Genomic DNA, 13,764 nt, shown 5'->3' on the forward strand with positions numbered 1-13,764 from the left:
GCAATAAACGATTTATATAATTCTGTATGAACTATGGAGACATGTGATCAGATTAAAGACAGCTGAAAGGGATTTGTGGGAAATGGCAGCTGCATAATAACGAGAAATACCAAGATTAACGGAAGTGGGCGGAACTAATGCAGCGTACGGGTACCGAGTATCACCGGGATTGGAAAACGAGGCAACACAGAGGTCTTTTAAAATGGTGGGGTAGGTATGCGTGTCAACATACATGATATTGTCAATGTCCAAGGACCTACTCCAACATTAATCTTTTAAAATGGTGTGGTATGCTCTACGGGCTGCTACTGCAATATTTATATAGCTTTGATGCTTTAGGGCTAATTTATAACTCCAAATGTGAGACTTAGTATTATACTGAGTTTCATTCAAAGTTGTATTCCATGACAGCACTGAATTGGTCACTGATGTAGCCTTCTCGTAGCCTATTCCTGAATAAAAATTGTCCTGACTGGGATTTCGATAGTGCCGGTATCACAAGTGACTAGGTAGCTAATTCTAATTGTTACGTCAAGAATTACGCTCTTCGGGTGAGAGTTGCGACAACTTTCCTTTTGTTACATCATTTTTAAATATCTGCTGGTAAAATGTAATAAAAATTAATATTCTGTCTCATAGACATACATGGGCTAATTACCACCTTGAAGTAATTAACTGTAAATCAAATGAATAACGGAGAAAATGCAATATATGATATAATTATTTCTTTTTAATTCGATGTGGTACAAAGAGGGAAGCGTTTAGGTTGAACGGACAGGCAGTCTTGCACACAATTAATTAATCTGAGCCATTGTTGCACACGTGTTTCTGTAACAATTTATAATTATAAATTACAATGCACAATTCCTTCAAGAAGTATTTTATACTATAATGCTGATTATAAAGGTGAAATGTTACAGGGTATTGCCTGCAATTTCGAAATTTTCACTGCAGCTGAAACTATTATGTTTTACGTACAATAGTGACAAAACTACTTTCTGAATACCAGAGTCATTGTACATCTGGCAACACTGGGATCAACGTGCATAACTCACATCCCGTGTAGTGTACACCGCTGCATACTTAGGCCCGGTTGCAGAAACGCAAATCAAATCAGTCCCTGATCGCCAATCAGTTGATGTCTGATTTATTTGATTGTTCATTGCGTTGCACAAACGTGAATCTCCAATCAACTTGTCTCAATTTACTAATTGCTGATTTAAGAAAGAAATACATTTGACAACAGCGCTATTTAGCAACCACAGCCAATTTGATGCTCTTTAAAAGTCGCGAAACGAATGCATCAAGTGGGCGGTGACTAGGAAAACAAGTGAATGTTTTGCTGTTTTGTTCCTTTTTGTAGAAAGGAAACAGGCGGTTTCTATTTGTATATAGACTACAATATAGTGAAAGAAAATGAAGAAAAAAAAAAAACGTGAGGGGGCTTCTGTTGTGGGATTTGCTAGGGGAATAGACAAGAAATTGGAATATGCATAGCCTCCATAACCCCAAATAATTCCATTTCCCATCTCTCTGTTTACAAATGGAGCTCGTAACCTACTCATTAAAAATAATGTGTTGTCATGTGTAGAACCCTGCCAACGGGCTACAACATTCCAGAATTTCAATGATGGTGTAGACTACATATTGCCTGTATATTCACAGAAAAGAAACCTTTTCTATTTCGATAAAGTTCGGCATCATTTCAACCAGGTGATTGGATGGGGATGTGAGCAGTCTATACAACCAATATTAGGCTACTCTTGGAAATCCTGACATGGCTGAAAATTCTCTCTGGATTTCAAATCGTTCCCTGTTTGAAGTTTGGGGATTTATGAGACCCTGCCATAACAAAGCAATTTCATACGTAACATTCCTAACTACTCGGCAAATAGTTGATTTGTGGACCCTAACAAGATAACCCAAGACCGCCTGAAAAATTCCAACAGCATAAAATCTCAGCATTATTAGAACTTTGTTCATAGGAGAAAGTGGAAGGTTTCGATTTATTTGTCTGCATATATTTGTTTCAATTTTTGAAAGTAACAAAACACAGGAATCCTTACTTAACCTAAATCTTTGCTCAAATTATCTGTCATTATACATAAAAACAATTAATGTCTATCACGGAAACGCCTTATTCTTAATAACATTTTTTTCATTTAAAATTTCTTCATCAGAAGAATCCATTATGTCGAAAACAATATTGTTACGCTATAACTATTTACTATATAATACTGCATTATAAACAGAACAACATAAATAGCCTGCTTGATCGATGATCAGTGACTTAACCAGCAAAAATCTGTTGATCAAATCTGATGGAAGACTGATCTCCGATCAAACACTGATTGTTCTTTCTGCAACAGAAATAGAACTGATGGCCAATCAAACCCTCCTTGATTGCCAATCATATTTTGATCGGTGTTTCTGCAACCGGGCCTTACTATCAGATCGACAGCGAAACCGCCCGACTTGAAAAGACACACACAAGCAACAAGCACTCACTCCGTCGAAGCGAAATCTAACCTCACAAAATATCAAAGTTGTATCAGCTTGTGTCATTCACATGGCACGCACGAAACGTGATGGCGCGGGAATGCCCACGCCCGGAGCAGATCGATCGATAGAGCCGAGCGTTCAGTCCGGGATTATGATTACGAGGATGGCTGTCGTGCATTTATCTGAGTGACTCCACTCTTCTCTTCTTGCCCGAATTATGCAATTCTACAAGATGACACATACTTTCTCGGTTCCTTCGTCATGTTGCGAATTAAATGGCTTCTCAGTTTATTTTCTTGAACTACTACGTATTCAAAGCGATCGGTTTGGAAGTAAATCCCGAAAAGACAAAGTATATGATTATGTCTCGTGACCAGAATATTGTACGAAATGGAAATATAAAAATTGGAGATTTATCCTTCGAAGGGGTGGAAAAATTCAAATATCTTGGAGCAACAGTAACAAATATAAATGACACTCGGGAGGAAATTAAACACAGAATAAATATGGGAAATGCCTGTTATTATTCGGTTGAGAAGCTTTTATCATCTAGTCTGCTGTCAAAAAATCTGAAAGTTAGAATTTATAAAACAGTTATATTACCGGTTGTTCTGTATGGTTGTGAAACTTGGACTCTCATTTTTAGAGAGGAACAGATGCTAAGGGTGTTTGAGAATAAGGTGCTTAGGAAAATATTTGGGGCTAAGAGGGATGAAGTTACAGGAGAATGGAGAAAGTTATACAACACAGAACTGCACGCAATGTAAGTATTCTTCACCTGACATAATTAGGAACATTAAATCCAAATGCTTGAGATGGGCAGGGCATGTAGCACGTATGGGGAAATCCAGAAATTCATATAGAGTGTTAGTTGGGAGGCCGGAGGGAAAAAGACCTTTGGGGAGGCCGAGACGTAGATGGGAGGATAATATTAAAATGGATTTGAGGGAGGTGGGATATGATGAGACTGGATTAATCCTGCACAGGATAGGGACCAATGGCGGGCTTATGTGAAGGCGGCAATGAACCTTCGGGTTCCTTAAAAGCCATTTGTAAGTAAGTAACTACTACGTATTTAAAAAAAGCAATTAACTGAAATCGTGAAGCATCCTAGATACATAATTAAAGAGAACATCACTTTCATTATATTCATTTTACTCTCTGCACTGACATTACTGTACATTTCACTGTCATTTTTTTAGTCAAATGTCCGAAGATAGGTCTGGACCCATAAGTGACACCAACAAGGCATCACTCATGAGACAACTAGACCAGGAGATAATGGGGTAGGGTGGCCAGTTCCTTTCCCCCTTTCACAGACACAACACACTTCACTGTCACTGTAATTCAATAATTACACCCTTGTTATCCTGCAGACTCTTACTTATTAACCTACATTTTCTAGCCTAAGACCCTCTTCCAAGCTATTTCAAATAATGTAAATTTGAAATGAAGCTAAGTAAATACATGCCACCTTGATTAATGTACAATATAATATATCTTCTGTAACAAATATACAATTTGCATACACATTTTTAAGTTAATTTTTAATCTGAAGGATGGACTGCCCTCAAAGACAGCTGCAGGAAGGTTATTCTGATAGTCTGTACTTCGAATTAGAAAAGAAAATTTACCTACGTCCGTTGTTCTTTCCCTACATTTAATTTATTTCAAAATAATGGTCGTTCCTATTGCAATAAGTTGGCTTCTCTACCAGTCTTCTCAAAGGTTTTCGGAAAAGTTATATATAAGAGAGTACATCATCATCTTGATAGGTACAACATTCTCATTCCAGAACAATTTGGATTCAGAAAGAGTAAATCAACTGAGCAAGCGATGTTTAATTTAACTGATAAAATGCTGGAAGCAATTAATAAAAATTTACAAGTAGGAGGGATTTCTGTGATCTCTCCAAAGCTTTCGATTGTATTAATCATAAAATTCCACTACAAAAATTAGAATACTACGGTATTAAAGGCATAGCATATCAGTGGTTTGAGTCATATCTCCAAAACAGAAAACAAAAAGCTGATATCAACACATTCAGCAACTGCATTAAATCTACTTCAACATGAGGAAATGTTCATACAGCGATCCTGCAAGGATCTATATTAGGGCTTCTTCTTTTTCTAATTTTTATAAATGACCTTAGCCCCACAATGAAAGGAACAGGTATCCTAAACTATTTGCAGATGACACAAGTATTATAATTAATTACAGACAACAACTTTGCCACATTCAAATATAAAACAGAAACAATTCTCCTTAAAATTTATGACTGGTTTACAACCAATAAATTAGTATTACACATTAATAAAACTAACATAATTCAATTTAAAACCACTTCAAATTTAATCTCTGAAACATTAGACACAACTATCAACAATATACCCCTAGTAGAAACATCAACAACCAAATTTCTTGGTTTGCATATTAATAATACATTAAATTTGAAAAATCATATTAAAGAAATAACCCCCAAACTTAGCTCAGCATGCTTCGAAATTAGGTCGTTACAACAATTTCTAAACAGCAGTATCTTAAAAACAATATATTTTGCCTATTTTCATTCCATTATGTCCTATGGAATAATATTTTGGGGAAGTTGCAGATTGTAAAAATATATTATTACAAAAAAGAGCAATCAGAATAATAGTTGGAGCAAAGGCTAGAGAATCGTGCAGATTATTTTAAAAAAAATTAGAGATTCTGACCTTAACAAATCAGTACCTACATATACTCTTTAATAAATTTCCTCTCATGTAATAAAGAAAATTTTCAAACTAATTCAGCCTACATAGTAAAAATACCTGCAAAAAGAATGATTTTCATATGCCATCATCAAATGTATCGTGCTATCAAAGGGGAGTACGTTACATGACGTTAATAGCTATATATTTTGGATCTGACGTGTTTTCAATTGATGGCCAAATTCTTCTATGCACAATATGTGAGCAGGCAGTGAACAATGAAAATAAATATTTCATATCTCAACACATTGCAATAAACACAAAAATGCACTTTCAAAGGCTACTAAGAAAAAGATTTCTCCACTACCTACGATAATTGCAATATCAAGTCGACAATCACAATTTGCATTCGACTTCTGTAAAGCTTTTGTGAATGCCGGAATCCCTTTATGGAAGCTCGAAAATCCTATATTAGAGCAGGTTTTGGAGAAGTATACCAACAAATCTGTACCTAGTGAGTCAACTTTGAGAAAAACTTACTTAAATTAATGTTACGATTCCTTAATGAAAGTTATTCAAGACAAAATGAAAAATAAGATGATCTGGATGTCAATCGATGAGTCATCTGATCATAAAGATCGCTGTATTGCCAATGTCATTGTTAGACCAATAGATCCTTCTACAGAAGACGTGAAACCATTTCTGCTTACAACAGAATGTCTGGAATGGATTAACAGTACAACTATCTCACACTTTTTCACCAATTTATTGAAATTAATGTGGCTAGAAGAAATTAACGACATGTTACTGTTCGTTACTGACACCGCACCATATATGAAAAGGCTGGAAATACTTTAAAAATGTTAATTCCAAACATGCTTTATGTGACCTAAGGATTCCACAGATTGTCGACAAATTGGTTTCAAGTAAAAAAAACGCACACATACATCCATTCATTCATTCTTTACAACGGTAGGCCCAACTTCACAGCACAGTGCTTGGAAGTTCAACACCCACTTCCATGAGGGAGGTTGTTCTTCACGAGTGCCAAATCATAGTGGGGTTTTCACACGTTCTTCACAATATCCCAAAGAACTTTCAGAATATGATTTTCTAATTTCATTACGCTTCACGAACACTAATTACTATGTTTGTCCATTTAGTTTTGCAACACTAAATTTCTTATCACTAATCATGGCATCAAACTCATGGCAGAGGTCTAAGATAACTATCACTACGCAACTGTACTCACCGGATCTGACGTCTTCTCCCACTGGCAGCTCTTTCGCATCATTCACATCCATCTTCCTCGGCACCTTCGCAAACAAAACAGAAAACTGAACAATGCCAGGGCTCGTGAAATGTGGCGTCTGCACGACACAATGTGATCTCTATAATTAGGACAACTCATGTCATACTGTCATTTCACATGAACAATGCCTCCTTTGATTTTTGTCCTATAGTACAAAAATCATGTAATTTTATAAAATGATTGATCCCCTGCAAAAACTCAACAATGACAATAACTGTTAAGCGTGATTGAGGCTATGACTTCGTCTGAAAAAAAAAAAAAAAAAACTTCTCCAATCGAAGTCTTCCCGATCACTCGCAAACGCTACCGGCTTGTTCATCAGTAATTGGTTCTTTTCTCAATGCATCAAAAGATCTGATTCCACGGCTTCTTAATCACCTACTTACAGTCTTTGTAGAGAGGGTACTGAAGTCACAATGTTGCAGAGCTTCAACAGCGTTTCGTCTTTTTTCTGAGGGGGAAGCGTTTAACCTCCAAAACCTCCTCTGGCTGTGCCAAAGCATGTCCTGATATCTTAACAAGTGTCTGTAATTCTTTCATGGCAGGACCTATATTTACATTTAACTTTCTAGTTCTATTACATTTTGTATCTTGTGCACTTTGTGTTTAACACGTAATAGATGGGGTTTAGGTATAGGCTATACCTACTAATTTTTCCCATGTACTATGCTTAATGAGTGTCTGTAATTTTTCACAGTATGGTCGCTCTATTTTACTATTTTAGTGCTTATTCCATTAATAAAAGTTATGAATATTTCACATTAACATTGTATCGCATGTTTTATATTCCTACGATTCCTTTTTCACTAGAAACCACAATATATTAACCTCCATTACGAGGCACCTCTCACTTCAAACATAATTTACTACATTTTGCAACAATTTTTCTTCCGCCAATTAGCCTATATCGCTATAAAATCCTTACATTTTCAACGTAGTCTCCATAAAAAAAAAAAACCTTATAAATTCAACGATCTTCACTTTCAAAACCATCAGAACTACCTGTTCGCTAGTTATCACCTACAGTGTATTTATATTTAACTCTTTGGTTCTATTATATTTTGCATGTCTTGCACATTGTGTTTCATATCTAATAGTTGAGGTTCAGGTCTAGGCTCTACCAATTTTTTCTATGTAGGTCTAACTATTATTTACCGGTGCTATGATATACTTAACCAGTGTCTGCAATTCTTTCACAGTAGGATCTATATTTATATTGTATTTAATTTTTTCATTCTGCTGTATTTTGTATCTTGTGCGTATTGTTTAATACCTAAGAGGTGGGGGTCAGGTGTAGGCTATGCCAATTTTTCCCATGTATCCCTAATTAACTTTTTGTTTCTGTTATATTTTGTATAATATCTTGTGCACATTGTGTTTCATACCCATTCGGCTATAATGCATTCCAAGCCCATAACATTATTTTCGTGTATGGTACGTATAATTCCATGTATTGTGAGTCCCTATCACCACGGCATGGCGCGACCTCAGGTTGCGGATAGAGGAGACGGCCTTCAGATATGGAGGGTAGCTGCGAATATATTGAATAAGCAGTCACAGACAGCCGATAAGGGGTGGTCCTCCAGCTTGGGGATTGGACGAAGGTCTAAAAACTCATCACCGAAAAAAACAGCTTGTTACGAAACCCCAAAATAAGCCTCGGAATGGGACTGATTCTCTGGCACGACCATAGCAAAGGAATAACGTTATGAGCTCTCGTACTTGGAATGTTACAAGTCTATATAGAAAAGGAGGGGTAACATTAGTACCTAGCAAAAGAACTAGATAGATATAGAATAGACTTTGTGGGAGTACAGGAGGTTAGGCTAGATGGCAAGGGCATATCACAAATAGGAGATCATATGTATTATGAGGAAGGAAACAATAATCACCAATTAGGAACATGATTCTTTATCCATAAAAGAATAAAATCAGCAGTAAAAAAGATCGAATTTAAAAGTGACAGGTTATCATATTTAGTACTTGAGGGTAAATGGTGCGATATCGTAGTTACAAATGCTCACATCCCTACAGAAGAGAAAGACGACCATATAAAGGATAGCTTCTATGAGAAATTGGAACACACTTTTGATAGTTATCTAGATATCACATGAAAATTTTATTGGGGGATTTCAATGCTAAAGTAGAATGGGAGAATATTTTTAACCCGACTGCGACTATTGGAAAAGAAGCGTACATGTAACTAGTAATGATAATGGAGTTAGGCTAGTCAACTTTGCCACATCAAAAAATGAAAATATGAAAAGTACAACATTCCCCCATAAGGATATACATAAATATAGGCCTACCTGGACTTCTCCAGATGGACTGACACACAACCAGATAGATCATATTTTGATAGATAAACGAAAACATACTAGTACAACAGACATTCGAACCTTCAGGAGGGCAGACTGTAATTCTGACCATTATTTGGTAACTGGAGAACTAAGAGAAAGGCCATCTGTAGCCAAGCGAGTAGAGCAACAAGTTAATATTAGAAGATTCAATATTCCGAAATTAAAAGACGAGGAAACCAAGCAACATTATCAGGTCGAAATTTCAAATCGGTTTGCCGCTTTAGCAACTTCCGACGAAGTTGAGGAAGAGTTAGATGGTAATAGAGTGTGGGAAAATATCAAAATTGCAGTTGAGCAGAGTCCTACGTTATAATGAAACAAAGAAAAAGAAACCGTGGTTTGATGAAGATTGTTGCATGGTAGTAGAAAGAAGGAAACAGGCAAAATTGAAATTCTTACAGGATTCAGTCCAGGCGAACAGATAGAACTATTTCAATGAAAGATGGGAAGCAAGTTGTACATTTGGAAATAAAACGAGAGATTACTTGAAGGAAAAACTGAATGAGGTAGAAACAGATAGTAGGAATAAAAACATTAGAGATTTATATAAGGGCATAAAGGGATTTAAGAACGGATATCAGGCAAGGGTAAACATGATCAAGGATGAGAATGGTGACTTGCTTCCAGACTCTGATTCAATCCTGAACAGATGGAAAAACTATTTTGTGCAACTACTAAATGTACACAGGCCAAATAGAAATGATCTAGACGAAATTCAAATACAAACTGCTGAGCCATTTATACCAGAACCCACAGTTTTCTGAAGTCCAAATTGCAATAAAAAATCTGAAAATGTACAAGTCTCCAGGTATCGATCAAATTCCAGCAGAATGAATACAAGAGAGTGGAAGCGCATTATCTAGCGAAATTTATAAGCTTGTACTTGCTATTTGGGAAAAGGAAATTGTACCAGAACAATGGAAGGAGTCCATAATTGACCTATCTTTAAGAAGGGGGACAAGACTAACTGTAGTAAATTTTGAGAAATATCACTTTTGTTGACATCGTACAAAATTTTGTCGAATATTCTTTTGAGAAGATTAACTACATATGTAGATGAAATATTGGGGATCAATAGGATGGTTTTAGGTGTAACAGATTTTTTGTATTCCACAGATATTGGAGAAAAAATGGGAGTATAACAGTACAGTACATCAGTTATTCATAGATTTCAAAAAGGTATACGACTCGGTTAAGAGAGAAGTTTTATATGATATTCTTATTGAATTTGGCATTCCCAAGACACTAGCTCTCAGGGAAACATACAACTGAGTCCGTATAGGTCAGTTTCTGACGCTTTTCCAATTCACTGCACTATCTCTTTTACTTTCTAATTTTGCTCTAAAGTATGCCGTTAGGAAAGTCCAGGATTTGGAATTGAATGGGTTACATCAGCTGCTTGTCTATGCGGATGGCGTGAATATGTTACGAGAAAACCCACAAACCATTCTTAGGGAGAACACGGGAATTTTACTTGAAACAAGGAAAGAGATAGATTTGGAAGTAAATCCCGAAAAGACAAGGTATATGATTGTGTCTTGTGACCAGAATATTGTACGAAATTGGAAATTTATCCTTTGAAGAGGTGGAAAAATTCAAATATTTTGGAGCATCAGTAACAAATACTGTATAAATGACACTCGGGAAGAAATTAAATGCAGAATAAATATGGAAAATGCTGCTATTATTTAGTTGAGAAGCTTTTATCATCCAGTCTGCCCTCAAAAAAGATTAAAGTTAGGATTTATAAAACAGTTATATTACCGGTTGTTCTGTATGGTTGTGAAACTTGGACTCTCATTTTTAGAGAGGAACAGATGCTAAGGGTGTTTGAGAATAAGGTGCTTAGGAAAATATTTGGGGCTAAGAGGGATGAAGTTACAGGAGAATGGAGAAAGTTATACAACACAGAACTGCACGCAATGTAAGTATTCTTCACCTGACATAATTAGGAACATAAATCCAAATGCTTGAGATGGGCAGGGCATGTAGCACGTATGGGGAAATCCAGAAATTCATATAGAGTGTTAGTTGGGAGGCCGGAGGGAAAAAGACCTTTGGAGAGGCCGAGATGTAGATGGGAGGATAATATTAAAATGGATTTTAGGGAGGTGGGATATGATTGTAGAGACTGGATTAATCTTGCTCAAGATAGGGACTAATGGCGGGCTTATGTGAGAGCGGCAATGAACCTCCAGGTTCCTTAAAAGCCATGAGTAAGTAAGTATGGTAAGTATAAGTATTGGAAAGCCTATCACATTTTAAAACACTTTCAGTAATTTCAATTGTAATTAGGCTACTTGTGTTTGTAATGAACTTCTGTTTAATGCATTTTAAACCATTATTATGATTTATGTTTGTTAACAAGATGTGACAGAATAACTTCAAAGCATCCATAACAGAAGCTTCTTAATGTATCATGAAAGTAAATTATTTAAGTTATATAACTTAAATACTATTTCTTGAAAACTTCCCTTATTCTGTTTCCGTAACGTAACCTTTTCATTGCAGGCGGGCTAACAAGTGAATACATTTTTTGGCTATTTCATTTTATGCTACCATAAAACAAGCATCTTAAGTCTGATTAGTATAATATGTAGGCTAGGGTAATTTCGCAGAATGTGTCGTTGCACATTGACCAATTTTACACTAAACCTAAACATAGTATATGCAAGGTATACTAGAAAACTAACCTAATCTAACCTGTTACAGAATCAGCAAAGGTTAGGTTAGTTCTGGGTTTTAGTATACCTTGCATAGGCTACACTAAATTTAAGTTTAGTGTGTCTATGTGCAGCGACACATTCCGGAAAATTATCCATTCTCTAGAATAGACTGTATTTATTTCTCTATGGTCTATACAGCACATCAGCTGATCGGACAGAGCTGTTATATTGATACCACTTTCATTCGGTACAGTAGTATCGAGCGCCCTCTCTATTTACTTTGATGCTCGAAGGATAACCCGATATGGATCGTATTAATTATTAAACATAACATAACGAAGCCTGCTAGGTACCACATAATAGGCGCACTTTCATATAGATACTGTAGAAAACATAGACCTATTCATATTACAAAGCAACGGAACTATTAAAAATGAATTAGCCGCCATACATTTTTGTAAGCCTATTACAAATAAACACGAAACATGAAATTACAAACTAGAGTAGGCCTTACTATAAATTACTGCACTATGCAGCATAATGCAAGAGTTAGGATAACAAACACAAATCAGGTTCTTAGTATAGGCTACTTAAACTGTCAAAAGAATTAACAAGTAATATCTCTGTTTTACCGGTGCTCTTGAAACTGACATTTAAGTTAGGCGGACGATATAGATTTTTGGTATTTTGCTCGAACAATTTCATCACAGGTCAACAATTATTAATCAGTTATTTCACTTTAACCTATACGTAGCAAGTAAATCAAATTATACATATATTTCGGTTATTAAGCCTATACCGGTATGCTTAATGTTAATATAGGTCTACTTATGCATTATTTGTTACGTGCTATAAATAAAAGCTTCATTATAAAACGCACCTTTCTTACAACTGAAATAATTTTAACTATTCAACATAATTAAAATTATGTGACATTTTGTAGTACTCCTGTGATATCTGTCCATTAAATTTCGTAACATTCCTAGGAGCCGCAAAACACTTCTATTTTAGCAAGATTTCTGAAACAAGGTCTATCAAATTTTCGGATTCTGTCAAAATACCTCACCTACTACACTACATAACCTTAAGAAAAGGCATTATATATTTGTTTGTAAACACAGGTATACGCGCATACGTTCCAACTTTCATGTCACAATCTCAGAACACCATGTTAAACCATTTATCGCAACTAAGGCGCGATATATCTTCTAACAAAATAACAAGGGATTACACAAATTATATTATATTTTGAATGGTACTTGATGTAGCTCATTTTACCTGTCACAAAACCCTTCCTTCAAATACTTCTGACTAAAACTTGCAAAACTCAACCACTCTCTCACGACACCGAAACAAAACACATGTTGCTTCCACTTGCATAGTCGCCAACATTCTACTGGTGATGTAATAATTTCTCTCTGATTCAAATCGTGATTATTCTACATTTAGACCCTGCTTTCAGAAGAAATGTAATGAAATACATTATTTGGACTAGTGTTTAATAGTATATAAATGACGAACAAGGATTAAGTTTTAAGTCAGAAACAAATAATAGCTAATCAAGATGTATAACAAATAATAGATTAAAAAGGAAAATAATGAAAGTACATATGCAAATTATATAGGTAATTACTTACCATTAACAAACAACATACATTTTCATATCAGCAAGACTTCAGTTACTATTTCTTCTTCTTCTTCTTTATTGTACATCCTGTCTCGAAGCTGTAATACTTTACCTTTAAAAACCTTACGTTATTTGGGTACATCCACTGTTTTTTCTATCTCAAAATATTCACGATGCTTTCTCTCAGCAGTTTTTGACGTAGAATTCGTCTTTATATAATTATTTTGATGTCAGATGAATAAAAATATTGTTTGTATACGGTACATCTTGGCTGATTATTGTAACATGTTACTAGTCAGTGATGTAGGCCTATGCAATGTAGGGGGAAAGGAACTGGCCATCCTACTGGCCTCATGAGGTTGCCTTATTGGTATCACTTATGAAGTTCACGTCTGTCTTCGGACACATGACTAAACAGTTATTATTTTGTTGTTCTGTGCTTTGTTCGCATCTCAGCATATAGGGAAATTCGGTGTGACGAAAATCACACAAATTTAAAACCAATGATACACAATAACTAAACAACGTACAACAATGTAACTACAGAATGTCAATCGATAGAATTATAGGATAGAAGTGCAATGCATGGCAAGAACGACCTAAAACA

At 35.6% G+C, this 13,764-nt stretch overlaps 1 protein-coding gene across 2 annotated transcripts in view; it reads right to left on the reverse strand.

The window, feature by feature from the left end:
* The window catches only part of LOC138697000 (influenza virus NS1A-binding protein homolog A-like), a 119,826-nt gene extending 106,911 nt beyond the window's left edge, over nucleotides 1–12,915 (reverse strand). The window contains exons 1-2 of one of the 2 annotated variants that reach the window (XM_069822585.1): nucleotides 12,809–12,915; nucleotides 6,445–6,508 (exon numbers count right to left, since the gene is read on the reverse strand). In XM_069822585.1, the coding sequence (XP_069678686.1) occupies nucleotides 6,445–6,496 (52 nt within the window). In that variant the 5' untranslated portion in view covers nucleotides 6,497–6,508; nucleotides 12,809–12,915. Of the gene's footprint in view, nucleotides 1–2,447; nucleotides 2,581–6,444; nucleotides 6,509–12,808 lie in introns of those variants that run through there. The other variant, XM_069822583.1, reaches the window with a different exon arrangement.
* Nucleotides 12,916–13,764: the final 849 nt, after the last annotated feature.

This window comes from Periplaneta americana, chromosome 3 (genome assembly GCF_040183065.1).
Source record: "Periplaneta americana isolate PAMFEO1 chromosome 3, P.americana_PAMFEO1_priV1, whole genome shotgun sequence".
Classification (NCBI taxonomy): domain Eukaryota; kingdom Metazoa; phylum Arthropoda; class Insecta; order Blattodea; family Blattidae; genus Periplaneta; species Periplaneta americana.